This window comes from Paroedura picta, chromosome 1, assembly GCF_049243985.1.
Source record: "Paroedura picta isolate Pp20150507F chromosome 1, Ppicta_v3.0, whole genome shotgun sequence".
Taxonomy (NCBI): domain Eukaryota; kingdom Metazoa; phylum Chordata; class Lepidosauria; order Squamata; family Gekkonidae; genus Paroedura; species Paroedura picta.
The window spans coordinates 162,080,708-162,107,375 of record NC_135369.1 but is presented as its reverse complement, the minus strand read 5'-3'; the positions used below and the strand labels follow the sequence as shown (position 1 = coordinate 162,107,375).

Below are 26,668 nucleotides of genomic sequence, written 5' to 3'. Positions count from 1 at the left end.
AGCTGATAGTGTCAGCTTTTTAAAGAAATCTTTGGAATGGGGTGTGGAAGAGCTGGTTTCATTTCCTGGTGATTATCTTCCCAGTGAAATATCGCATCATCTACTGCTTCTGCTGCAACTAACAGTGCACTTTAAAAGTTTGTTGTGTGTGCTGCTCTCCAGATTCCTTGTTGATTTTTCTTCAAAATAAATTTCGTTTTATGATTGCAGTAGTCATGCAAACTTTGTCACCAATACTGAGTAAAGAGATGGGGACTACCTAAGTGCCGACAAGGCACAAATGACTTAGGGCAGTGGTCCCCAACCTTTTTATCACTGGGGACCAGTCAACGCTTGACAATTTCACTGAGGCCCGGGGGGGGTAGTCTTTTGCCGAGGGACATCCCCGCCTGAGCCCTTGCTTCACTTGCTTTCCCGCCGGTGTCCCTACCTTCCCGCCGCCTGCTGGGGGGCGCTGCCAGCGGCAGCTGTGCAGTGCCATACCGAGGGGGAATCCCAGCCATGGCGGCCGCTGGACAGCACCAATTTGAGCCGGCAACAGAGTGGCAAGGCAGCCCCCAAGGCAGCAGCCAGGGAGGAGGACTAGGAGGAGCCGCAGCCCGGTACTGATTGATCCACGGACCAGTCCCGGTCTCTGGACCGGGGGTTGGGGACCACTGACTTAGGGAATCCCTCGTAAGGAGCTTTCTAGGCAAGTGATGATCAGAGGTGTTTTGCCATTGCCTTCCTTGGTGTCCCATCCAAGTACTGACCAACGTTAATTGTAAAAAATGGAGATGTGAGTTGAAGGGTCACCCAAGTCAAGTTTGGTGCTCCACATGCAGCCAGCTAGGTGACCTTGGGCTAGTCTCAGTCCTCATTGAGCTGTTCTCACAGAGAAGTCCTGTCAGAGCTCTCTCTGCCTCACCTACCTCACAGGGTGTCTGTTGTGGGGAGAAGAAGGGAAGGAAGTTGGAAGCTGCTTTGAGCCTCCTTTGGGTCTTGACAAGTGGGATATACAAACCAACTCTTTTTCTATATTTTATGTTAGTAATTAGAATGCTGTTCCTTAGTGAATAAGAATATAACTGGTTTTCTGCTGAATCACCTGTTTTTCTCAGTACATCTTGCCATAGCTTCTGTGCTGCAGGAATTTGTGAAATTCACCCTGGCTTCTTGCTTGATTGTCACCTGCTTGCCAGGCCAGGATAAGAAAAGAGTGGTTATAGTCTTACTTGGGCATGTGTTCATTTGAGAATATCATCAAGATAGCAGAATCATGCTAGTTGTTTGAAGCTTTTGGTTATTTCCTCTCCGTTGAATTATTGATTCAGACTTGTTCTCCTCGAAGTACTATAGTTCAGGGGTAGTCAACCTGTGGTCCTCCAGATGTCCATGGACTACAATTCCCATGATCCCCTGCCAGCATTTGCTGGCAATGGCTCATGGGAATTATAGTTCATGAACATCTGGAGGACCACAGGTTGACTACCCCTGCTATAGTGGGCTGCAGCTATAACATTTGCTGTTCAAGTTGTTGAGAAGAAGAATCCTAGAGGAAAGTTACATTTTTTCTAGCCCTGTTAAACTTTCTCATTTTTCTTGCAGAGCACCTAGAGTCTGTTCTCTTGGACTATGACATTCTCTCTGTGTCCAGTATCCAGCAGCATTCCTTAAGGAAAAGAGACCTGCAGCCTGAGTCCCATATAGAGCAAGTTCTGAGCTTTTCAGCATTGCGTAGGTAATAAATTAGCAGTGAGACATGTGCCTTAATATTGATATCTCGCTTAGTATTTGTAAACATCAGTATTTTTCTAGTTACCAGGCTTGTTCTTTCCAACTTTCATTGTTTACTAGTAGTTACAAGTTCTACTAGTTCTTATGAGTCTTTGGCTTCACTGAATTATTATAATGGATATGTTCTAAATACACTATTATTATTATTATTAATTTGATTTATAGCTCACCACACCTAGCCAAGTTGGCTCATGGCAGGTTACACATTTAAAACCCCACAATAAAACCCCAGTAAAATACTCTATCCCGCCCTGGCAACGAAAAACTACCCTTCCCCACTCCACAACTTCCACCCCACTGCCTCAGGGGTATCAGATGGTAATCTGTGAATGGCTGCTGTTCTAGCCAATTTGGGGGGGGCTAGGTCTAATTACCCTGGCCTCGCCCTAATACCTGACAGAAGAGCTCTGTCTTACAGGCCCTGTGGAACTAAGAAAGCTCTGACAGGGCCCTCAGCTCACCCAGGAGCTCATTCCACTAGGTTGGGGCCAGGACTGAAAAGGCCCTGGCCTGGGTCAAGGCCAGGCATACCTCTCGCAGGCCAGGAATCACCAACAAGTTTTTGCCTGCAGAGTGAAGAGCCCTGTGGGGCATAGAACGGTAGTTGGTTCTGCAGATATGTGGGGCCCAGACCGTGGTCAATCTCAGGTCAATCTCAGAATGTTTAACCTGATCTGGACCGCAACTGTCTACCAATGCAGCTGCCTCAGCACTGGCTGGATATGGACCTCCATGGTATGTCTGTAAGGACTCTAGGAGCTGCATTTTGCACCAGCAGCAGTTTCCAGGTCAAGGCCAAGGAAAGCCAGCATAGACAGAGTTACAAAATTCAGTCCTGGAGGTGACCATAGCATGCATCATTGTGGCCAAGTGATCTGAGGACAGATAGGGCATTAGTAGCCTTGCCTGGTGAAGATGGAAAAATGCCAGGTGAGCTACCATTAATAGTGAGGCATCCAGAATCAAGGCCAGGTTCCTGGCCTCGGGTGAGATGATGAGTTGCACCCCAGCCAGGTTGGGCAGTTGCACTTCCTGACCCAGTTCCTTCCTACCCAGCCACAGGACCTCCGTCCTGGAGAGGTTGAGTTTCAGGCAACTGTTCTAACCCTCCAGCTATGGCTTCCAGACATCTGGCAGATGTCTCCGGGGTGGGGAGTCCAGACAGCCGTCCATCAGGCGATAGAGCCGGGTGTCATCCACATATTGGTGACAACCCAACCTGAAATTCCAAACCAACTGAGCCAGAGTGCATGTAAAGATGTTAAACAATGTAGGACAGAGCACTGTCCCCTGTGGATTCTGCAGGAGTTGAAAGGGGCATGACAGCTCCCCCCCCCCCCACACACACACACACACATACACAATGCTCTGTGTCTGGTTCTGGAGAAAGGAGATCAGCCACTGTAAGGCAGTCCCACATATCCCAGCCCCGGCGAGGTGGCAGGCCAACAACTCGTGGTCAACCGCATCAAATGTGGCTGACACATCTAGCATCGCGAGAATGGCTGAACTATCCTGCTCCAGCTGGCATCGGAGATCAGAGCAACCAACACTGTTTCTACCCCATGGCCAGGACAGAAGCTAGACTGGTATGGGTCGAACACCAAAGCACTCCCCCCCCCCCCGGTTGAGACATACCTCCCTGCTTTCCTAGAAAATCTCAAGGCTCAGCATGGTGTCGGGAGAGCCCCTGCCCTTCACCTAAACCTAGATGAAGGTGGAAGCTCTCTTTTGTGCCGTGTTCAGCTCTTGCTATATTTAAAAGATGGCCTCACTAGTTGTGATCTGGTTTATGCACTTGCTGCTCTTTATAAGGAACTTTTTAGTAATTCCTAATCAGTAGCAAGAGCCTCTTGAGGTGCAGAGTGGTAATGCAGCAGACATGCTGTCTGAAGGCTGGGAGACATGCAGCAGACATGCCCATGAGGCTGGGAGTTCGATTCCAGCAGCCGGCTCAAGATTGACTCAGCCTTCCATCCTTCCGAGGTCGGTAAAATGAGTACCCAGCTTGCTTGCTGGGGGGTAAATGTTAATGACTGGGGAAGGCACTGGCAAACCACCCCGTATTGAGTCTGCCATGAAAACGCTGGAGGTCGTCACCCCAAGGGCCAGACATAACCCAGTGCTTGCACAGGGGATACCTTTACCTTTAATCAGTAGCAGCAGCACTGCACTGCTCTGTCTGGACAATTCCTCTATAATATATTACTGTTAAATGGCTGATTAGGTTATGAAAAAAGAAATATTACTGAAGCATAAAGTTTGGCTGGTATTTCAGAAATTGATTAACATTGGTTTAGAGCTCTGTATTAGGAGTGAAAAGGAAACAGTTCTAAGGTCTTTGTAACATAAGCCTGTTCTTTGATTTCTGCTGGAAACACAAATACATGAAGCACTTACTGGTATTTGCCAATTAATTACCTGAACTTCAAGTAAGTTTTCTAAATCTGTGTTAATAATTCATAGTTACATTTTCCTACCTACCCTTCTTAGAAAGCCTGAGTATTAAAAAGCAATTGATGTATAAGTTACAAGGATGGGGTGGGGAAAGCTGATACAAATGTCCTTTTCCAGTAGTTAAATGTTCTTTTTGTCCTCTGAAATAAATTCCACAGGGAATTGGTAACGGACTGATGGCATTGCCCATGTATTATGCATAACAGATGGTGTCTTCTAGTAACCACAAACTTTTGAGTAGGTAAAAGTGTTTCCCGAAGTCTGTTTTGATGCTGAATGGAAGCAAATTCTTTTACAGACATTTTGAATTATATTTAACGTCATCAGTAGAACGTTTTCCAAAACACTTTCAAGCACTTATAATGGATGGCCGAGGCAAGGAGAGAGAGTATCATGTACAATGGCAAGAATTTTTCACAGGACATGTTGTGGGTGAGTGTAAAACAGGGTGCGTGTGATAATGGTAGGAAGAGCAGCTCTTATTCAGTAACTGTTTATAAAAACCCCAAGTATTTTTCTCTTTTTTAAAAAAATGGGAGGTGATCTATTTAAACTGTTCCTTATGTGCCAGTTATGCACCTTTTTCATAAGAAGTTACCTTGGAACGTGATGGGTGTAGGGTAAGTGGTAGTTTGCTTCTATCCAGCGGGAATTGGCTTATTTCTGTTCTCACTCTGTTTTAACTAGGTAAGAAAAATTCCAAGGTCATTGCACATATAAGCGAGAAAGACTTCACCGTGAGGATTAATACTGATGAAAAAGAATATAATATCGAGGTATTATTATTGTTGTTATTGTTATTACAACCTGATTCTAGCCCAGTGGTTCTCAACCTTACTAATGCCACGGCCCTTTAATAACGTTCCTCATGTTGGGGTGACCCCCAACCATAAAATTATACAAGGGGTCTTTCACAGAAATTAAACCAAAACTGACCAATGCGTGAAGATCTGCTGTCCATGATTGTATATAAATTGTTTTTTTCCTGGGGTTTCTCAATTCCGTTCTGCCTCTTGTCCCACCATGCTGATCTCGCTCTTTTCTGCTGCTCTGGACAGATGAATCTTGATCTACCCCACAAGGCTGATGTGTAGATGGTGCTCCCCCCCCCCCAGCCAAGCTGCTTGCCCTGCCACAATCCCTGTGAAAGGGTCATTCAACCCCCAACGGGGTCCCGACCCCCTGGTTGAGAACCACTGTTCTAGTCAGTATCAATGTAATTAAAGAAAAATTATACTTTTAGGTTGATAGTTTCATTTTCTGTGGTTTAGTATCAGCAGAGAAAGTAAAGGCGAGGTTGCTATTTGTTTTTACTGTCTGTAAGAATTTTTCCACGTGTGTTAAACATGCACAGTTATGAAGATCCATTTTGTGGGGTGCCAAGAGATCGTAGAAGTGGCATGTTTGTGATATAGCCAGGAGATTGTCTCACTGGCGAGCAAGAGACCATTCGGAGGTGGTTTGCCATTGCCTATCCCTGTGTCATGGCCCTGAAATTCCTTGGAAATCTCCCTTCCGTGTGCTAGCCAGGTCCAACCCTGCTTAGCTCCCGAGATCTGATAGGATCAGGCTAGCCTGGCTATCCAGGTTGGGTGTCGGACCACTGAATATAATTAATCTGAAGTATCTTCTGTCTTGAGCCTTCGCCGCCAGGAACAGCTTGGGAGGGAAGGAGGAATCAGTGAAAAATGTGGGAATTTCAACTTACTCCCCAAGAAAAGCTCCACAACAGTAATGTCTTAAAAACTGAGTCTTTTAGGACATCAATACTAATCCCTTCTCTGGTCCTGTCTGTTATGTTAGTACCTGGAGGAAAACGAAACTATCTTCATAGTTTCAGAACTGGGAAATAGTTTTAGTTGATGCATGGAGCCAAAAGGAGCCAAACTGGGTGGCATTACCTAGTAAATGAATGTAATGAGTCCATTCTAACTTTCTTTTTGACTATTTAAAAAGCTGAATAAAAGTCACTGGCTTATAATTTGGTTGTTTTTTGATTACCGTAACCAGTTTAATTCCTCCCACCCCGCCTCCCGTTTTTGGCTAAGGTTTAGTAACGCTATGCAGAGAGGTTAGTCTGGGCCTTGAATTTTTTGTACTATAAAGAGAGAGTCGTATTCCTATTAATGAAGATCTTCCTTATAGTGTTTTTCAACATATTCTTTGATAAGCCAATATTCAGTTTGTTCAGACTTGAGGCAGGGTTGGGGCAGCACCGTAGGAGATTGTATCAGCACTTCTTGGAGTTCAGTCAATTGGCTAAAGTTACAGACTGTGATACAAACCTTGAGTTTTGTAGACAGCTTCTGAAACTGTGCAAAGAAACTCAGAGATTTGGGTTGTTAATACTTGCAGTACATATCACAGAAACCTAATTGCACGAGTATGTCAGGATTTGATTTTAAGACTCTTATCCTATTCCCACTTCATTGAGAATTTCTTGGAGATCACAGAAACCATGATGAAATCAAGAGAACAAAGGCTCAAGACCAGGGGTAGTCAAACTGCGACCCTCCAGATGTCCATGGACTACAATTCCCAGAAGCTCCTGCCAGCATCCCAGAAGCTCCTGCCAGCGAATGCTGGCAGGAGCTTCTGGGAATTGTAGTCCATGGACATCTGGAGGGCCGCAGTTTGACTACCCCTGCTCAAGACTTAGGAGATCCTTGTTTGTTTTTTCTCCCATATGGGAACCTCTCTTTCTGCTTCGCTTGAACAGAAGCAGAGCCGTGCACTGCTGGGACAGCAGAACCTGAAACCTTCAGGCAAGGAGACTTGCTCCGTTTTTCTCTCAGACAGGTTTTGCTGTTGTCTCCTTAGCAAATCCTGGCATCAACAATTGCGTGAAGATTCTTTTGTGTCCCTTCCACAACTTGTGTTCAGTAGTAGAAGGAGATGCAAAGCTGCTGGTAGATAAAGCAACAGTTAATATGATTGATTTGTATAATATGAAGACTGGGTTGGCTGGGCTCAGAGGACTTAAATATGGCAAGCCTAAATATGTGCAAACAGTCCAGGTTTTTTATTAAGATGTTTATGTATGTCTTTTAAAGGAGACTTGCAGTTCACATAAATGAGTCTTAAGTGGAATAAAGTGGGAAGAAAAGGGAGTGCTATCATTAATTTTCTATTTAATGTTATTCCCCCCCCCCGATTGCAGCCCCTATGGAGGTTTCTTAATAATTCAAAGGATGAAAGACTTTTGGTCTACAAATCAGAAGACATTAAGGATGTCTCACGCCTACAGTCTCCAAAAGTGTGCGGCTATGTTAAGTTAGAGGACGAAGACCTGTTGGGTACAGGGATGAAGGGCAGTATATCAAATGAAGGTGAGTGCATAGATAGTTACAACAGATTCTTTCATTAATGTACACAGGGGGGTCATTATTGTACACAGATTCTTTCATTATTGTACAAATTATTGTACAAAGGATGCAAGAAACAAGATTTAGCCTCATGCAGCATGACTCCAGTGACTGATTATACTCTAGATTCAAATGGGTAGCCGTGTTGGTCTGAAGTATCACAACAAAATCAGAGTCCAGTAGCACCTTTAAGACCAACAAATATTTATTCAAGACGTGAGCTTTCAAGTGTAAGCAATCTTCCTCAGACTAACATAGACACCCTGTGAGGTGGGTGAGGCTGAGAGAGCCCTGATATTACTGAAGAAGAAGAATTGGTTCTTATAGGAGTCTCAAAGTGGCTTACATTCACCTTCCCTTTCCTCTCCTCACAACAGACACCCTGTGAGGCAGGTGAGACTGAGACAGCCCTAATATCACTGCTCAGTCAGAACAGCTTTATCAGTGCCATGGTGAGCCCAAGGTCACTCAGCTGGCTGCATGTGGGAGAATCAAACCTGGCTCGCCAGAGTAGAAGTCTGCACTCCTAACCACTACACCAAACTGGAAATTATTATCTCTAAAAGTCCCAGCAAGAGGCCTTGGGTTTTATAATCTTATAGTTTATACCCCTGACCTTCATAAACTTGTATAACACCTCTTTTAAGGATTCATATGTTGATCAGTTTTCATGTCTACTATTGTCATATTGCATATTTGATTGAACATAAGGGGTGTCTTAGAGGGTGTGACCTATTGAGCAACTTCTAAATTGTCATTATAGTGAAAGTCTCTCGGCGAAAAAGAGCTGTTCCGAATCCCTTAAAGAATACCTGCAGGATGTTAGTTGTTGCAGATCATCGCTTCTTTAAGCACATGGGCCGTGAGGAGGAAAGCACCACAATTAATTACTTAGTAAGTATATCTATTGGCTGCAATTTCGTGAGGAAGCGAGACCATAGACCAGGGGTAGCCAAACTGCGGCCCTCCAGATGTCCATGGACTACAATTCCCATGAGTTCCTGCCAGCGAATGCTGGCATGGACATCTGGTGGGCCGCAGTTTGTCTACCCTGCTATAGACGGCTGTAGTAGTTTGCTATAGTTTGCTATGGCTCTTTAAGATAGAATAAATATTTTAATGGATTGATCAGCAGGTACAGAAGGAGAGGATGATGAGTCTTGATTATTTGTTTGCTTTGTTTACATCTGAGGTTGGTTTGCGTTTGATGGCTGTTGTCATATTTCCAATTTGGATGTAACGTAGTTTGTCATGGCTGATATGTGCTACAAATATAGTTTTCTTTCTGGAAGAATCTGAAAATATGATATGATAACCATCTATCAAATACTTGAAGGGCTGTCATATAGAAGATGGAGCAGAGTTTTCCTGTTGCCCCTAAGAGTGGGACTGGAACCAATGGGTTGAAATTAATTCAAAAGAATTTTCAGAGCGGTTCCTCAGTGGAACAGGCTTCCTCGGGAGGTTGTGGTTTCTCTATCTTTGGAAGTTTTTAAGCAGAGGCTAGATAATCATCTGACAGAAATGCTGATTTTATGAACTTAGGCAGAGTGGGTGGGCAGGAAGGGATGTGCCAGTGTTTGTCTCTTGTGGCCCTTCCTTGCAAACCCAGGGAATTGCTGATCATCACTGTGGGAAGGTAGGTCAATTTCCTCCAGGCCAGGCTGGATTCTGGAGATTTTTGGGGTGTGTGTGTGGGGGAGGGGTCACTTGGGCATGGAATTGGGGTCACTGTGGGTGGGGAGGTAGCTCTGATCCTAAAATATACAGCAAGAAGTAGTTCGTATTTCTTGATGCATGTGTTTATACATAATCCATAGCATTCAGAAAGCTAATAATAAGAGACTTGTATAGAATAATCCTTTTCTTTCCTGTGCATAGATTGAATTAATAGACAGAGTGGATGACATATATCGCAATACTTCCTGGGACAATGAAAACTTTAAAGGATATGGCATCCAGATAGAACAGGTACTTAAACAACTCTTGGAATGATTTCCAGACCTTCCTTTTTACTAAGTGTCATTTTGTGTTTCATTAACGTTATATTCTTCAAACCATACTACTAAAAATGGTGTTTCTGAACGTTGCTGAGATTTTTTTCCTACTGGCTACGGTCCCTCTTCTGGTGCTGTTATAGCTAGTCTGTCTTTATTCAGCAAAATGTAGATATTGCTTCTCCAGAAAGCACGTGAAAAGAAACTAGGGCTTAAAAACAATGTGAAACCACATTCAGCTGCTTGGAATGATCATCAAACAGCTCTCAAGCTAAATGCAAACCATCAAAAAATAACTTGACAAAATGAAACCCCTCAGTTAAAATTCTTGGTTAAAATAAATGTTGGGCCTGGCACGTAAAGAAAGGTACATTAGGCACCAAATGAGCCTCCGGGCAGGGAGGGTATTCCCAAGGTAAAATTCCATCACTGAAAAAAGCCCTGGTTTTTGGTTGCTGCCTGCCTTGCTTCTGCAGGTGGGGGTATGAAGAGCAGGGTGTGGAAGAGAGTCTTTTTACTTAATTTTTCCTCTTACATTGTGTAGGCAACTGATTTCCTGTGGGGAGAGGTTCATAGAGGAAGGGATCAGATGTAACAGACAAAGGGGTATAAGGTGCCTGGAAGAGCTGCATTTCGCTGATTTCCAAGGTGCCTCTCAGGAGCTGAGGGAGCAGAACACATCTTGCTTTTTTAATGCACCTTGTAGCCATGCCGGCACCAACCAGGATAAGAGAAGCATGAGTCATGTTCTCTCCAGCAGCCGGGAGGGGTGCTTTATTCAGCAGTTGCAGCAATGGAGCATGGTATTTGCACTTTTCTAAGTCCTGTTGCTGCCAGCAGGGCTAGAGCATGAAACAACCTTTGGAGAAATCCCCCTTTTTCTGTGGGGGGACGCAGCAGAGCACGATGCCATGGTTTGGGGGTGTGAAAGAAGTCTTCAGCAGCTGAAGGAGGTGCTTTGCCTCTTCTCGACCCTTCTGAGCATCGGCATCGTTGCTCCTTCCTGATGGAGGGGAAATCCATGGATATGTGTGCTAGTTATAAAGTCAATTGAGGTTTCAGGGCCCTTCGCTAATGGAAAGCAGAATCTTCTGTAGTGGTTGAAAAGTGTCAGCGTGGTAAGATTTCCTTCTACTGTATTTAATCGAAAGGGAGACAAGCCTGAATATAAGATATCCTCTTTAACCTGGAGATCTTGATTCCGCACTCCCCCACATGCAGCCAGCTGGGTGACCTTGGGCTCCCCACAGCACTGATAAAACTGTTCTGACTGAGCAGTGATATCAGGGCTCTCTCAGCCTCACCCACCTCACAGGGTGTCTGTTGTGGGGAGAGGAAAGGGAAGGCGACTGTAAGCTGCTTTGAACCTCCTTCGGGTAGAGAAGAGTGGCATATAAGAACCAACTCTTCTTCTTACGTTGTGTACAATTTTTATTACTGTATTATTAATTACTGTACTTTTTATTACTGTCTTTTAATAACTTGTATCCAAATATAAGCCCCACCCCTTTTCATGGCATACCTACTTAAAAAAACAGACAACCTCATCTTACATTTGAGGAAATAAGTCTTTTGTAGGGTTGAAAAGTGACATATAATTTCATAGTTTTGCTGTCAGTTCCTTGCTTACATCACCCCACATTAATCTGTTTAATTTTTTCTTAAAAGATTATTGTTCACAGTGAACCTCAAAATGTATCTGCTGGGCAAAGACATTATAATATGGCCAAAAGTCAGCCAAATGAGGCGAAGGATGCTTGGGAAGTCAAGGAGCTGTTGGAGGTAGGCTGTGTGTGTTTCTACGGAGTATCACTAAGTACCCGCTCCATTTATTAGCGGGGCTCAGGGCCCACCTGTCATGACTCAAGCCAATCCATTAAAAGCCTTAGCTGTCACTAACGGGGAATGGAGGTTTTTGGTTAATCCAACGTGAAGGATGTTTCGGCTTGTTCTGCTCTACCCCCTGCCCAGAGGAATCCATGCAACCAAACCCCACACCATTAGGAACATCAGAGTGAAAGCCTCCAAGTATTCCCCTTTCCATTGTGCTATGGAGTTGTCCTGCACAGCAGGAACACAACTGCCCTCCCAAACTCCTGTGGCAGACCTGACTCCCAGTAAGCAGGCTGAAGTGGAAGGAGGCACCCAACAGTGATGCCTGTTGGAAGCCTAGCAGAAGACAGCTTGGTGTAGTGGTTAGGAGTGCGGACTTCTAATCTGGAGAGCTGGGTTTGATTCCTCTTTCCCTACATGTAGCCAGCTGGGTGACCTTGGGCTCGCCACAGCACTGATAAAGCTGTTCTGACCAGCAGGAATCTCAGGGCTCTCTCAGCCTCACCCACCTCACAGGGTGTCTGTTGTGGGGAGAGGAAAGGGAAGGAGATGGTAAGCCGCTTTGAGACTCTTTCAGGTAGAGAAAAGCGGCATACAAGAACCAACTCTTCTTCAGTAATATCAAGGCTTTCTCAGCCTCATCTCCCTCACAGGGTGTCTGTTGTGGGGAGAGGAAAGGGAAGGCGACTGTAAGCTGCTTTGAAACTCCTTCGGGGAGAGAAAAGTGGCATATAAGAACCTTCTTCTTCGGTAGCTGGAAGCATCAGGTGGAGAGGTGGGAGTGAGGCGGGCCTGTATCCCAAGATGCAGGGGTGTGGTGGTTGAGGAGCTTGCCCTTTGGGTCATGCCAGTTCTCTGAGTGGTCCGGATAATCAAGTGTTGGTCACAAAAGATTTTATTGTGTATGACTGTAGAAATGAGAGACACTGGGAGGAGAGAAGCATGCTTTCAGGGGAATATATTTAAGAACTTATTTTATTTTGGGGGATCTAGGAGTCTATATACAACAATAAAATAATAAAATAATCCCCCATCTTTTTACATTGCAATTTGTCAAACTTTATACAGTTCACACTTTTCTCCCCACATTGCTTTCTAAAATGGCAAAAATGTTTCTGGTCATGTCAAGTATGGTGTAATTATCTCCAAAGTCTTCAGTTTACAGAAATCTTTTGAAGATGGGTTTTTTTTATATTTTTCTGCAATTTTTAACTCGGTTCTCAGTGACAACTGAAGTTTATTTGTAAGGAAAGCATTTCTTCCCCATTGTGGGAGGATGGAGTGGATGAGAAACGGGAATCTGCCTAGTCTGTTACTGCTAAGCTATGAAGTAAATGTTTTCCTCCATTAAGACATTCTGGCATATCTGTTCCACACAGCAATTCAGCTATGACATAGCTGAGAAGGCTGCTCACGTGTGTCTCGCACACCTCTTTACATACCAAGACTTTGACATGGGCACTCTTGGACTGGCGTACGTTGGCTCTCAGAGACAAAACAGCCATGGCGGTATCTGTCCCAAAGGTATTGTTTTCCCCCCTGGTTATAGTAAGACATGTCTTTTCTTTCTTGTACTCATTCAGTGATGCAGCAGTGCCTGAAGATTAAAATGAAACACCCAGTGTAGATGTTTTTCAGATAAATATGTTATCTTGAAATTGACCTTTGAACCAGATTGCTCCGTGTTAGTAGAGCAGGTCTCAAGGTACACCTTTATGAGCCAGTGCTGAGCGCCAGAAGGAGTGTGACTGAAGGGGGGCACCTTCCATTTTCTACTTGGAGGGAAGGAAGGGTGGATTGGTGGTAAAAATGAAGTAGCTTTCACCCCTGTAGCCAGAGTTACAGTTGAACATGAGATAATTTTGTTACTGTAGCTGCTTGAATTATTCTAATTTTTTAATATTAAATTGTATATTTGTTTCTGTTAGCCATCTCAGGCAAATTCTAGAGAATGTGGAATGTAAGTCTTATTATAGGGAGCCCATCCCTGAGCTTTGTAGGTGTTCTCAGGGGTAACATGTACATCATAAATCAAGGAGACTAGAAAGTTTATTATTGTTTTGGTTATTAAGGCTTTGAAGCTCAAAAGACATTCATTTCTTGCCCAGATACATCTGGCAGATTTTTAGAGCAATTCTCAGTCAAAATTATAAAAGTTATAATTTTTAGTATTTATATCTGGCCTTTCTTTGTGGCTCAGGATAGCTGTTCAGGGTAGCTGATCAGGAAGCTGGAGGTTGAGCAACAAAATAGATTAGAATTAAAATACAAATATTTGAGACACGTTTGGTCGGTGGTCATAGCCATGTGCAACCACTGAGACTGTATGCACAGTATTGCTTAGACCAGTGGTTCTCAACCTTCCTAATGCCGTGACCCTTTAATACAGTTCCTCATGTTGTGACCCCCAACCATAAAACTATGCAAGTGTTCTTTCACAGAAATTAAATCGAAACTGACCAACGGCATGAAGATCCATTGTCCATGATTGTATATAAATTGGTTATAAATTGGAGGGCTCCTTCAGGAGGAGCGGCAACAGTTGCGGCGTCCCCCTCCCCCGGCCAAGCTGCTCACCCTGCCGCAACTCGTGTGAAAGGGTTGTTAGACCCCCCCCCCAAAGGGGTCCTGACCCCCAGGTTGAGAACCACTGGCTTAGACTCTGATTCTTCACTTTTAATCTTGGTTTTAATCTTCTTAATGTTCACTTTATAATAAATACTAGTAATCAAGCCCGCTGCAGCTAAATGCAGTGGGCGCTAGGGACTCACTGTGGGTGGGTGCTCCCTTGGCGGCGTTCTTCCGGTGGCGGTGGCGGCGATTCGATGGGGCGGTGGCTGCCCTGGGCGGCGTTCTTTCGGCGGCGGCAGCCTGACGCGGTGGCCTGGCAGGGAGCCTCCGGCAGCCGCGCTCCGCGCGACTGCCGGGGGCTCCCTCGGGCGTCAGGCCGGCTGGCAGGGAGCCCCCGGCAGCCGCGCTCTGCGCGGCTGCCGGGGGCTCCCGCGGGAGCAGTAAAAATAAAGCTGTACGGGCATTGTGGGCGGAGAAAGGAGTGGGGTGAGTCCGGGATAAAAACTCGAGGGGGCCAATCGGGAGCCGCAAAGTGTCAGTCCGGGGCCAAGGGGCCAATCAGGAGCCGCAAAGTGGCTCCCGATTGGCCCCTTGGCCCATCCCAGACTTGGCAGGGAGGGGAGCGGCAGGGCCTGCTCCAAGCCCCGTGCTGAGGCCGGGAGGGTCTCCTGCACCCACCCAATGCCCACTAGCACCTGCTGTATTTTGGATACAGCAGGCTTAACTTCTAGTACTGTATATAGGACAGTGGAGTAAAAAGTTCTCCCTTGTTCCGACCTGAATTCTGGGGCAGGGGCACAGTCTCTGTGGGAGGGGGATTTTTTAATATTGGCCCTTTAGTACCGCTGTAGACAAGACTGAGCATCTGGCAAGAGTGGAAACTCTTCTTTGTTTGGGCAGTAACCATAGCTAGGATTGTGAAAGCTGTTGGCACAACTGCCTGCACACAAAAGCTTATCCCAGAATTAAACTGTGCTGGTGCCACTGGACTCAAACTTCCATTGCTACCCACCTGACTCTAATCTGCCAATTGCGAGACAGTGTAAAAGGAAGCTCGGAGAAGACTGGAGAAGCAGTTTTTCATGCAGCAACTGTACAAATTAACGATGCAGCCCTGTAACTTTGACTTCATGCACTGTTTTGTTCCTGTAGCATATTACAATGCAGCTGCTGGGAAGGATGTCTACCTCAACAGCGGTTTAACCAGCACAAAGAACTATGGCAAAACTATCCTTACCAAGGTATAGTTTTTTTTTAAGTGGATCTTTTTTACACCAGATTTCAGACTTCAAGTTAACGTCTTGGAGCCTGTCTTTAGCGTCATCCAGAAATATGCTGCACCTCCTGATAAGCCAAATGTTAAAGTTTCTTCCTCTAGAACTAATTGCCTGTCTGAGGACAGAGAACATGGTTTGTGTAACAGGTACTTAAATTGCCTCTTTAAAAAGCTGGGACTTGGAAGACATGATTAAGCAATAGTTTCATATAGTCATTTTAAGTAGTTTGGGGCACTCTTTAACAGCAGGTCCCTTTGTAGAAATGGCCGTGTCCATTTATTCTGCTTCCGAGAGCTAGCAGCCCTCTTTGGAGAAAGTGTTCCAACTTGAGACGAGACTTAACAGATTTAAAAACATTTATTGGCTGTTCCATTGCGTAGACTCACATCTCAGCAGGGATTCCTCCAATAGCTTATTTGTTTCTCAAAGTTGTCTCATCTAAGTGGGAGAGAATAATTCTATCCACTGCCGAAGCGCAAGCTAATTTACGCAAAAAGGGTGACAAGGAAAGGAGGGGTACAAAAAAACACGTCCCGCACTGGCAGTTAACACGGATTTAAAGGTGGATGAGGGAAGTTGAACTTTCCTCCAAATCCCAGCATTGCCTCTCTTAAAGAGAAAGAAAAAATGAGTTCTTTACAGTTCAGAATAGCACCAATAAGCAGCACTAGGCTTTCTGAATTCCTAACTACTGTATGTGCTTTGTCCTTGATGTGTTTCTCTGGGTGTCTCCACGTGCTCTTTGACCACTTCCCCTGGAAGGAACAAAGATGGATAACCTGTCATTATGCTGCACTGAGTTTCTCAGGAGCAGTGTTGATACAACAGCTTTTGAGGGTCTTGGTGACTTCTGGCTTCAGAGGCTGAAGGTAGAGAGTGAGCTCCAAGGCGACCGAGTACCCTTTGGCTGTTTTCTTGTCTCGCTTGAGGCAGTGGCCTGCCGTGCCTTCAGCTGGTGATATGTGGCCTAGCTTGTAATGGTGCGGGAGAAAGGAATCTGCAATGGATTCTTAGACCGGCACTGCAAATTAACATTGCACAGCACTAACAGTCCACACGACGCACGTTTCTAACCCGTGCTTCTGTTTTATCACAAGGAAGCGGACTTGGTTACTACTCATGAGCTGGGGCACAACTTTGGGGCAGAGCATGACCCTGATGGACTGGCAAAGTGTGCCCCGACTGAAGATCAGGGAGGAAAATATGTCATGTATCCAATTGCTGTGAGTGGAGATCATGAAAACAACAAGGTATTTTAAAAATTCTGTTTAATTTGTGTACATGCTTGTCATTTGCTCAGGTCAGAAGGGTTCACTAAAGTTACGCTGGGAGCAGGAGAGCTTTGATTCCCTGCTCCTCCACGTGCAGCCAGCTGGGTGACCTTGGGCTTGTCACAGCCCTGTTAGTGCTGATCTGACCAAGCAGTCCTGTCAGAGCTCTATACACAGGCAACCTGGTGCCATGGGCAGCTTCCTGAATTCTGCAAACATAGTCTAGAAAGAGTCCATTGAAGCCTTGCTGAAATGAATGGACTGCCTGGTTAGAAATTGTTTTTCACGTAGATTTGTATGGAGTAACGATTGGGCTGCCTGTGTATATTATGTTTATCTGTGAATACAGACAACACCTCACGGATTACTCAGCTTGAGCGTGTATGAACACAAAAATGATGCTCTTGGAAACTGAATTTGGGGCAGGTTCATTATTTCATGCACGCTCCTATATATAATATAAAAGAGTGCATATAATGGTGAGTTATTACTTCTGACTGTTACCGTATCCCTCTCTCCCTTCCTGCAATGCATTTAGATGTTTTCCAGCTGCAGTAAAGAATCCATCCTCCGGACTCTTGAAACCAAAGCCCCAGAATGCTTCAAAGAGCACAACAACAAAGTGTGTGGCAACTCCAGAGTGGATGAAGGCGAGGAGTGTGACCCCGGCCTCTTGCACCGCTACATTGATCCTTGCTGCACGAGTGAATGCAAACTGAAGCCAAATGCAACGTGCAGGTGAGTTGGCTGCTGGGAAGTGGGGGAAGTCCTAGCTGCAAAAACCCTGTGGGCCGAAGCAGTTAGTGGGTGCTTGTCTTTGCAGGCAGGAAGTGACATCATTAGGCCTGCATGATGTTGTATTCAGGGAAAAGGCAAGCTAGACTCGAGTCCAGGAGCCTGTTCAGGACCAGCAAGGTTGAGAGTGGAAGCTTCCTTTGTCAATTGAACAGGACCCCCTCTCTAAATCATAATATTTTAACTTTGATGCATGTAGCCACAGCTGCATCTATTACATTGCCAAGGTTCTTCCTGTTCCTCCTGTGAATTTGTAAACTGGAAATCCGCACGGTTGGGATAACTGATTCTTTCTCCCGTTGCTTTTTCATCAACCTCGCATAGCGATCGGAACAGCCCCTGTTGTAAAGGATGCCAGTTTGAGAGCGCACAGAAGAAGTGCCAAGAAGCAATCAACGCCACTTGTAAAGGGGAGTCCTATTGCACAGGTGAGTTTACTGCCTCTTTTTATTTAGTTATATGTCCTCTTTAAAAAAGGATTGCTGTTCATCACCAGCCAGCATGGCATAGGGGTTAAAAGCAACAGCTTCTAATCTGGTGATCCAGGTTTGGTTCTGTGCTCCCCCACATGCAGCCAGCTGGGTGACCTTGGGCTCACCACAGCACTGATAAAGCTGTTCTGACCGAGCAGTGATATCAGGGCTCTCTCAGCCTCACCCACCCCACAGGGTGTCTGTTGTGGGGAGAGGAAAGGGAAGGTGAATGTAAGCCACTTTGAGACGCCTTCGGACAGTGAAAAGCAGGGTATAAAAACCAACTCTCCTTTTTCTTATTATTATGTCCTAATTTTGATTCTTGTTAGTACAAATTGTATGGTTGGTTTTGGAATAAATGTTGTGCCTATAGCAGCTGTATAATTTTAAAGGTAGTCCAAGAACGTACTGTTCCAAGAGCATGTGCTTTCTTGAAATAAGAACTGCCTGATAATTCAGGTGGGGTGAAAAACAAAGCGTACTAAAATTATGGCAGTTAGTTTAAGCATATCCAGCGACAGGGGAAAATGAGTCCCTAGGTGCAAAATCTGGACTCTTTAAGATATGACCATATATTTATTATATTATATATATGTAAATATATACCCAGCTTGCTGCTGGGGGGTAAACGGTAATGACTGGGGAAGGCACTGGCAAACCACCCCGTATTGAGTCTGCCATGAAAACGCTAGAGGGCGTCACTCCAAGGGTCAGACATGACTCGGTGCTTGCACAGGGGACACCTTTACCTTTACCTTTTATATATGTAAATAAAATACATCCCTACCGAAAAATGCTGTGGTCCGTTATACCCGGTCTCTAGTGTAACATTTCTGGGTAAAGTGGCTGAGAGAGCCGTAGCAAAACAAGTTTTCTTGGGTGGTCATCTGCTCTAGAACTTCTTAGTATGGTTTCAGACCAGGCTTTGGGGCAGAGGTGGCTTTTCTATTTTTAGTTGATGCTTTCCATCCGAGTGCAGACAAAGACCAGGCTACTCTGCTGCTCTAGCTGGGTTTGTCTCCAGTCTTGAATACCATAGATCACGCTGAGACACCTGGAGGCAGAAGTCGAAATCAGGATGTTTGTTGAATTGGTTCAAATAATTTCTTACAGGTTGGATTCAGTTGCTGTTGGAAACCAGTGGTCATCAGTGTGGGACCTCTCCTGTAGAGTTACACAGAACACAATTCTTTCTTACCTGCTTTTCCATCTCCGTGTAAAGCCCTTTGGGCAAATGAGTCATAGTTGTGGGTTGCTGACAATATTCAGCTCTACATAGCCTTATCCAAACCTTCTGGTGAAGAAGAAGAGGAGTTGGTTCTTATATGCCACTTTTCTCTACCCAAAGCAGTCTCAGAGCAGCTTACAGTCGCCTTCCCTTTCCTCTCCCCACAACAGACACCCTGTGAGGTGGGTGAGGCTGAGAGAGCCCTGATATCACTGCTTGGTCAGAGCAGCTTTATCAGGGCTGTGGGGAGCCCAAGGCCACCCAGCAGGCTGCATGTGGGGGAGTGGGACATCAAACTCGGCTTGCCAGATTAGAAGTCTGCAGTCCTAACCACTACGCCAAGCTGGCTCTCAGTAGTGATGCAGTGGAAGTCCTGAATCACTGCTTGGCCACAGTGCTTAACTGGCTAAAAATGAACAAATTGAAACTAGACCCTGAAAAGACAGAGGTAAAGCTGGTTGGGAAGGCGGAAGCTTTGAAAGATTTTGTTCTCCCCACTTTTGCTGGCTCAGTAAAAACCTGGGATTCATACTGGTTCCAGCTTTATCGCTGAGTTAGCACATTAATGTAGCTCCACAAAAGGCTTTCTTTCTACCAACTCAGCCTTGCCTGTAAGAAGGTCCTGTACCTTGGTACAGTTGACCTGGCCACCTGGATCCGCACCACCATAACACTAAGAGGAGACTACAGTAATGGACTGCCCACAAAATCAGCTTGGAAACTCCAGCTGGTTCAAAATACTGTGGCTGAAATGTTCCATGCCAAGTGGAGCATCAGCACAGCTGGGCACAGTCACTTGGGGGTAGGAAGGTTTCTTCCATGGCTCATACCCTTGGTTTGTTCCTCACTGTGATACATCTCCTGGTGCTTGGTTTGTGCTTGATGGCCCTGGCTCTCTTGGTCTGCTACCCACAGTCCTGGCTTTGACTTCAGTGATGCTGTCTCTTTCCTGTCATGTGACCATTTTTAAAAAAATAATTTTTTATTTTTGTATTTTGAGAATTGTACAAATGAGATATATCTGTTATTTCCTCGAGTTACAGATTTTGGGATACCCCCACCGTTATAATATTATTGTCCAGATATGTTTGTTCCTGATCTTGTTATATGAGGATTTTTCCAGGTCTAATCCTCTCTGATCTGCATGCAGATATTGATCATTCTTCTTTCTGTTCTTTGGGGAAGATAGCTGGATTCCAGTTATCACGTGGCCTTTTTGTGGCTTGAAAAGGTTGAAGGACCATGTTCTAGGCTAGGTAATTTTCAGCTCCTTTTTGGCACCCGTGGTAGGAAGCTTCCTGTGGGGGGACTTCAGACTTGTATTATGAATAACCTTGCGACAACTTCTCGTTTCTTTCTCTAACTCATAGAATTTACCTGTTTGTAGCCAAAAATGCTCGTACTAAGCGATAGCGCCTTCTTGCCAAATCTTTTTATAGGCAATAGCAGCGAGTGCCCTCCTCCTGGGAATGCTCCGGATGACACTGTCTGTGTTGATTTGGGGAAGTGCAAAGATGGGGGATGCGTACCCTTCTGTGAGAGGGAAAAGAGCCTCCGTTCCTGCGCTTGTAACGGTGAGAAGACGCTACTCCCTTTGAAAGTCCCTCTGACCCTGAGTAGGTGCCGCCCTTGCATATTTTCCCTGTTTCCCAGACAACAAAGGGATACTCAAGTAAGCACTTTGGCAAATGCCACCCTAACCATGGTTTCAGGATCTCCAGGCCCTATGTATGTGCCAAGTGTGCCTGAGGCGATATTCACCTTCCTTTGGCTAGCTGTTTTCCTAAAGCAAACTCCCCCACCCCACTTTGGGACACAGTTGTGAGCCGCCCGCGAGCCGACTGTGCTGGGACTGGCGGAATACAAATATAAATAAATAATAGCAACAACAACAACTTGTCCTGCAGGGGAGAAATATACAATTGCTTCTGTGTTTCACCTCAATGGGGCAAAGAGCAGCTTCGATGCAAGCAGAAAAAGTCAGTAGCAAGGTCTCTTCCCATCCAGAGCAGCCATATTGTTCCTGTGTGTGCCTGTGTACTCAATGCACATGTGTATGGGAGGAGGAGTGATGGATGGGAAAGTGCTGGGGGTGTCCAAAGCAGAGGGTCATACGTGTCTTGCCTCCTTCACCTAAGAGAAAGCTGCTGCTTGGAAAGCTATGAAAGGGATGACCGAAGCACCAGAGGAGGGGCAGAGAGCTCCTTGCTGAGACTGGTCCCTCCTGAGTGACCTTCAGCCAATCCCTGCTCTGATTTTCTCTTGTTGAGACCTGGATTATTCCACTGCTGCTCCTTTATGCAAGGAATAATATGTAGTTGAGCAAAAAGCAGCTATGGGGGAAAACGTGCTTGGCTTGCTTAATTCCAGAAACGGACCATTCCTGTAAAGTCTGCTGTCGAGACGGACTTGGAAGATGCAGCCCGTATGTTGATGCCAACCAGAATTTCTTGTATTTGAGGAAGGGGAAGCCATGCACTGTGGGATTCTGTGACATGAATGTGAGTTACGTATCCTTGACTGGAGAGACTAGAATCTGGGGGACCCGAGTTTGAATCCCAACTCTGCCATGGAAGTTTGCTGGGTGACCTTGGGCTAGCCCCGCACTCTCAGCCGTACCCTGCCTTGCAAGGATGTTGTCAGGTTAAAAGGGAGGAGAGGAGAATGAAGTAAGCTACTTTGGGTCCACCTGGGAGAGAAAGGTGGGGCGTAAGTGAAGCCAGTTAAACACAGATGCGTATCAACAGAAATGAAAATGAAGGCAAAGCACAGCCTGCATTTTCAAGCCATCAAAGGTATATCAGACAAACTCTGCTTTACAGAGCGTAAAGAATCTTTGCAAGATTAGGGCTTCCCTGTATCCTCTGAGATCCCATTTTACAGCGTGGGTCACCCACCACGAAAACCCATGCCTGCAAATGACCGTTCTTGCTGACCAGAGCAGAGGAAGTGCAGCTCATTCCCAGTCTGATGATCAGACCTGCCTTGTTGGGAACATTTAGGTTCCACACCGATTAAAAGGGCTTTGCTAGCTCTTCCATCCCAGCCAGCCTACCCCTCTCCCACGATGGTTTGTATTAAAATGGTTTTTTAAATACTCTACTTCCCAGGGTAAATGTGAGAAGCGAGTACAGGATGTGATTGAACGGCTTTGGGTTTTCATCGATCAACTTAGCATCAATACGTTTGGTAAGTAGCATTCGTTTTGCATCTTGAAATCCACACCTTTTTTTCCCCTTAAGCTTGCTGTGTCTTGTGTGCCAAATACCTTGATTTTTGCACATGAAAACGGGTTTCTATATCAAACTTTCATATCATGAGCACTGATAATGGTTACCTTCTGGCCACTGCAGAAACAAAGTGCAAAGCCGCATGTATCTTTATGTAAGAGGCTGAACTGTAAAAACATGCTTTTAAAAGAGGCTGGGGGGGGCTCTTCTGGGATGGAGGGTGTGAGTTATGTATTGCGTATTTATGCATAAAATATACAAGAGCCATATGTAACAACTTCAGTAATTCCTGCAGTAGTTTAAAATACCATGCTGCATATTTGATTATGATAATCAGGGGCCTGGTTTAGATATGGCAAGGCCCTAAGCTGCACCATGTTTAAGAGGCACCCATAGCTGTACCAAAAATTAGTTATCTAATAGTTTTAGAGTTTTTAAAATTCTAGCCCTCCTCTTGTAATCTGAGGCCAAAGCTTAACTGTAGTTTACTTGTGCATAAACAAGCGTAACTACATTAACATTAATTGAGGTGTATTCTGCGGTACAATTCTGCTTCATGCTTTTTGATGTGGAACATCTCCTGGCACGGTCCCTATAACGGAAATGATAACAGACTCTCTATTCTTCTGGGTTTCTTTATACAGGAAAATTTCTGGCAGATAACATAGTAGGGTCCGTAGTGGTGTTCTCCTTGCTGTTTTGGATTCCTCTGAGCATTCTTGTGCACTGTGTGGTGAGTAAAGTGAAATTGAAGACATCAACTTAATTTGGGGTGCTTTTCAGAAGTATTTAGCAGAGTCTAACGAGAGGGGATTCTCTTGTATTTTATCCTTTCTCCCCCCCCCCCCCCCCAATACATCTGTACTGATCTGGCTTCTACCATTTACAGGCTTTTAAATGCTAACCTTTCCGGCTCTCTAGATACATCACATAAACAGAATATTCCTGCTGTCTTTGCTCCTTGTTACAGAGTAGGGAATTTAGGTAGTCTGGGAGCCAGTTCAAGCGATCCCAACAACTGATTCACTGATGTAATTAACGGATCACACGAATGGCTTTTAAGATGTGATTTTCTAATTATGGAAGCACGCTCTGTTTTGTGAAATCCTCCCCTCCCCTCCCACATTCCGCCATTCCTTATGAGAGGCAATTTCCATAGCCAAGCTGGCTGTGATAACATCTGCACCAGCTCTTGGATTCTTGTTGGGGCGGTGGAGAGATGATTAGACGCGCTCATGGCAAGCACTTCCAACCCCAATATTTCTGTTTTGGTTCAATAGGACAAAAAGCTGGACAAGCAGTATGAAGAAAACACCAAGTCTCTATTTGGCCCCAGTGTAAGTACGCTGTTTGCTGAATGCCTTCAGTATCATACTCTCGACAAAGGCTTAAAAAGATTCCGCAGAACGGGCCTGGTGCTTTGCGTAAACAAGCGTTCCTTCAAGGAAAGCAATCTTCAGAGAAGGATGTAGCTTTGCTCAAAATCTGAGGTCCGATGCTTCTGTCGGCTGGTGGTCTTCATTCTCAAGCACTGGGCGTGGCATACACAGGAGTCCACTAGCTTCCTGAAGAAGGCTTATTCGTTTTTTTTGCAGGGTTTTGATTTTATTAATGATACACGGGAGAAAATACATTTATTTATTCATTTATAACCCACCTTTCTCGCTGAAACTGAGGGCGTATAACAGCAGTGCAGTCAGGCAGAACAGGGCATCCCGTAAGCAGTGCAAGAGAACTAGGACCATAAAATCCCTGTGAGTAAGATGTGTCATGCCGAAATGCACGCAGAAATGGATTACAAAAGTAGAAAACTTGTACTTATCACAGATACATTAGGCTGATCCTGCATTGATCAGGGGGTTGGACTAGATGGCCTGCATGGACCCTTTCAACTCTGATTCCATAAGACAATATGGCAAAACAAGAACCTGTTCAGTAGGACATATGCAATAGACTGGGTTCCTGTCTCGTCATAAAAAGTCTCTCGGCAAGCATTTCGGTATACTGCAGCCCTGTTTCTTTTACACAAATGCTTTCCTGACATTTGAGTTCTACACACTCTGTGTTTAACATCTATTCTATTCCCCCCCAAAAATCCAGTTCTGGAGAAATGAAATTGAGCAAGTTGGCTACATTTATTCCCATTTAATTAAAAAAAAATTTTTTTAATGCTGGATACCTCCAGCTTTTATTTTATTTAAAAGAGAGAATAACAGAAATAAGAAAGAACTAAAGATTATAGTTCCATAACAAGTCAGTTCACCTACTAACATATTTGTTAATACCTGTACCTATCTGGATAAATATTAATACATTATTCCCATTTAAATTTGTTGGATTATAATCCCCCTAATTTTCAGAGACCTCTGCCTTGCCCAACCGTTGCTAGGCTGCCGCAATTCTGGTTTTTTTCAGAGCAGTGGCAAAATCCTGCCCTTGAACTCTTGTCAGCCTGATGATTGGAAGCCAAGCACTGAGGCAGTTTCCCATTTAAAACGTGCTGTGTAGGTAAATTAGAACAGGGGTAGTCAACCTGTGGTCCTCCAGATGTTCATGGTCTACAATTCCCATTCCAATGGAAATTGTAGTCCATGAACATCTGGAGGACCACAGGTTGACTACCCCTGAATTAGAACCTCAGCAGATGGTGTCCTTCTTACTTAGCAATGGCAGGAAAACAAGGGGTCTGGGATCTGGTAAAAGAAGTGGTGTTAGTCTCTGTATTCCTCTGTAACGGTCCCACTCGCCTCTTGCAGAACGTGGAGATGCTCAGCAGCATGGACTCTGCCTCGGTCCGCATTGTCAAGCCCTTTCCTATCGTGCCCTCCACAAGCCGCCACCAGCCCCTCCAGCCTGTGGTGCCGGCGCCCGTGGCAGCCGTGGTCCCCAAACTAGACCACCAAAGGATGGACACCATTCAAGAGGACCCAAGCACAGACTCCCACACGGAAGACGACTGTTTCGAGAAGGTTCCTTTCCCAAATAACAATACTACGGGCAAGTCCTTTGAGGACCTGACAGATCACCCTGTCACGAGGAGCGAGAAAGCGTCATCCTTCAAACTGCAGCGGCAACAAAGAGTCGACAGCAAAGAAACCGAGTGCTAAGCAGTCTCTCTGCCTTGGGAGCTTTCGGCTCACGATCTGCTTCTTGCTCGAAAGCCTTTTCGTTAAGAGAAATACAGTGTGTGTATATATGTATGTGTATATGTGTATATATGTGTATATATTGAGAACGGGAAACGAGGAGGTGACTTTACTGCAGATGCTGGCCATGTGTATGATCTTCCTTCGTTTCAATATACGAGAGTCTACTTAAAGAAACGAAAACCTCCAAGCTTATTGGATCCTCTTGGTTTTTTCTTCCTGTAGTCTTGAGTTGAACATTTCCGTCAGCCTGTGGTGTAGAGGCAGAATCTACCTGACTCTAGATTGTACACGTTAATGTTTTTTTTTTTTTATAACGTACAGTTTTGTAGCTGAACAGCACTGATAGACAGTTTGGATCTTCCTAACATGAAAGCCCCAACCCAGTTTTGATTGGTCTTGACCAGGGGTGGTCAAACTGCGGTCCTCCAGATGTTCATGGACTACAATTCCCATGAGCCCCTGCCAGCGAATGCTGACAGGGCTCATGGGAATTGTAGTCCATGAACATCTGGAGGACCGCAGTTTGACCACCCCTGGTCTTGACTGACTGCTGCTGAAATGGGGCCGGAGCATTTAGTGACTTCTTGGAGTAGAGCGTTCAGCAGTTAATATAGACCTGAAAAATTCAAAACAGTATTTTTTCTTTTTAAACGAGGATGACCGTTTTGCCCATTGAGGTCTCTAAAATGCAAGGTTGTGTGCACATGGGCCGGGGGAGCTCCATGTGAGATGGAGCGATGCGGTAGTGATGTGCTGAAAGGCAAGTCTGCGTCTGAGAATACTTCCACGGGAATTGGCTAGAGCCCAGGAGTGACTTCGGCACCTTTGTGCCTATTGATTTCAGTGGGACTTGAGAGGTGTAACTGTGTGTTGCACGGCAGTCTTTGTGACAAAGAAAAATGAGTGTTGTAAACTCGTTCAACCGTGGAGGGAGGACGTGATTATTCTGGAACACACAGTTTTGGGCAAGCAGGCATTTCGGGATAAATATCAGGGCTGCTGATCATCGCTTTCCTATGATGTCAATGCAAAAACCAAATTGCAATTTTTTAGGCACCTGCTTTGTTTTTGAGTTGCAGTCCTCTTAACACTGCATTTGGGTAGCGCGGGTTTATTTCAGTGAAAGTTTCTTAAGAATTTTGCTTCCTCAGTTTTGCTCCTCAGCCTTAATACAATGAGGGGCGATTCTTCAGGCAGAAAAAAAATGTTGCCATACATGGGTTCTCCTTCCTGCCCCTACTCAGGC

The 26,668-nt window shown here is 45.1% G+C and overlaps 1 protein-coding gene across 1 annotated transcript in view; it reads left to right on the top strand.

The window, feature by feature from the left end:
* The window catches only part of ADAM17 (ADAM metallopeptidase domain 17), a 30,923-nt gene extending 5,073 nt beyond the window's left edge, over positions 1 to 25,850 (top strand). Inside the window, exons 2-19 of the mRNA XM_077310488.1 lie at positions 1,588 to 1,720; positions 4,532 to 4,665; positions 4,921 to 5,009; positions 7,394 to 7,562; positions 8,362 to 8,492; positions 9,480 to 9,569; positions 11,264 to 11,377; positions 12,808 to 12,952; positions 15,152 to 15,240; positions 16,374 to 16,526; positions 17,086 to 17,285; positions 17,667 to 17,770; positions 20,483 to 20,617; positions 21,414 to 21,544; positions 22,154 to 22,232; positions 22,918 to 23,006; positions 23,554 to 23,610; positions 25,030 to 25,850. Coding sequence (XP_077166603.1) covers positions 1,588 to 1,720; positions 4,532 to 4,665; positions 4,921 to 5,009; positions 7,394 to 7,562; positions 8,362 to 8,492; positions 9,480 to 9,569; positions 11,264 to 11,377; positions 12,808 to 12,952; positions 15,152 to 15,240; positions 16,374 to 16,526; positions 17,086 to 17,285; positions 17,667 to 17,770; positions 20,483 to 20,617; positions 21,414 to 21,544; positions 22,154 to 22,232; positions 22,918 to 23,006; positions 23,554 to 23,610; positions 25,030 to 25,380 — 2,393 coding nt within the window. The 3' untranslated portion in view covers positions 25,381 to 25,850. The remainder of the gene's footprint in view (positions 1 to 1,587; positions 1,721 to 4,531; positions 4,666 to 4,920; positions 5,010 to 7,393; positions 7,563 to 8,361; positions 8,493 to 9,479; positions 9,570 to 11,263; positions 11,378 to 12,807; positions 12,953 to 15,151; positions 15,241 to 16,373; positions 16,527 to 17,085; positions 17,286 to 17,666; positions 17,771 to 20,482; positions 20,618 to 21,413; positions 21,545 to 22,153; positions 22,233 to 22,917; positions 23,007 to 23,553; positions 23,611 to 25,029) is intronic.
* The last annotated feature ends 818 nt before the right edge of the window (positions 25,851 to 26,668 follow it).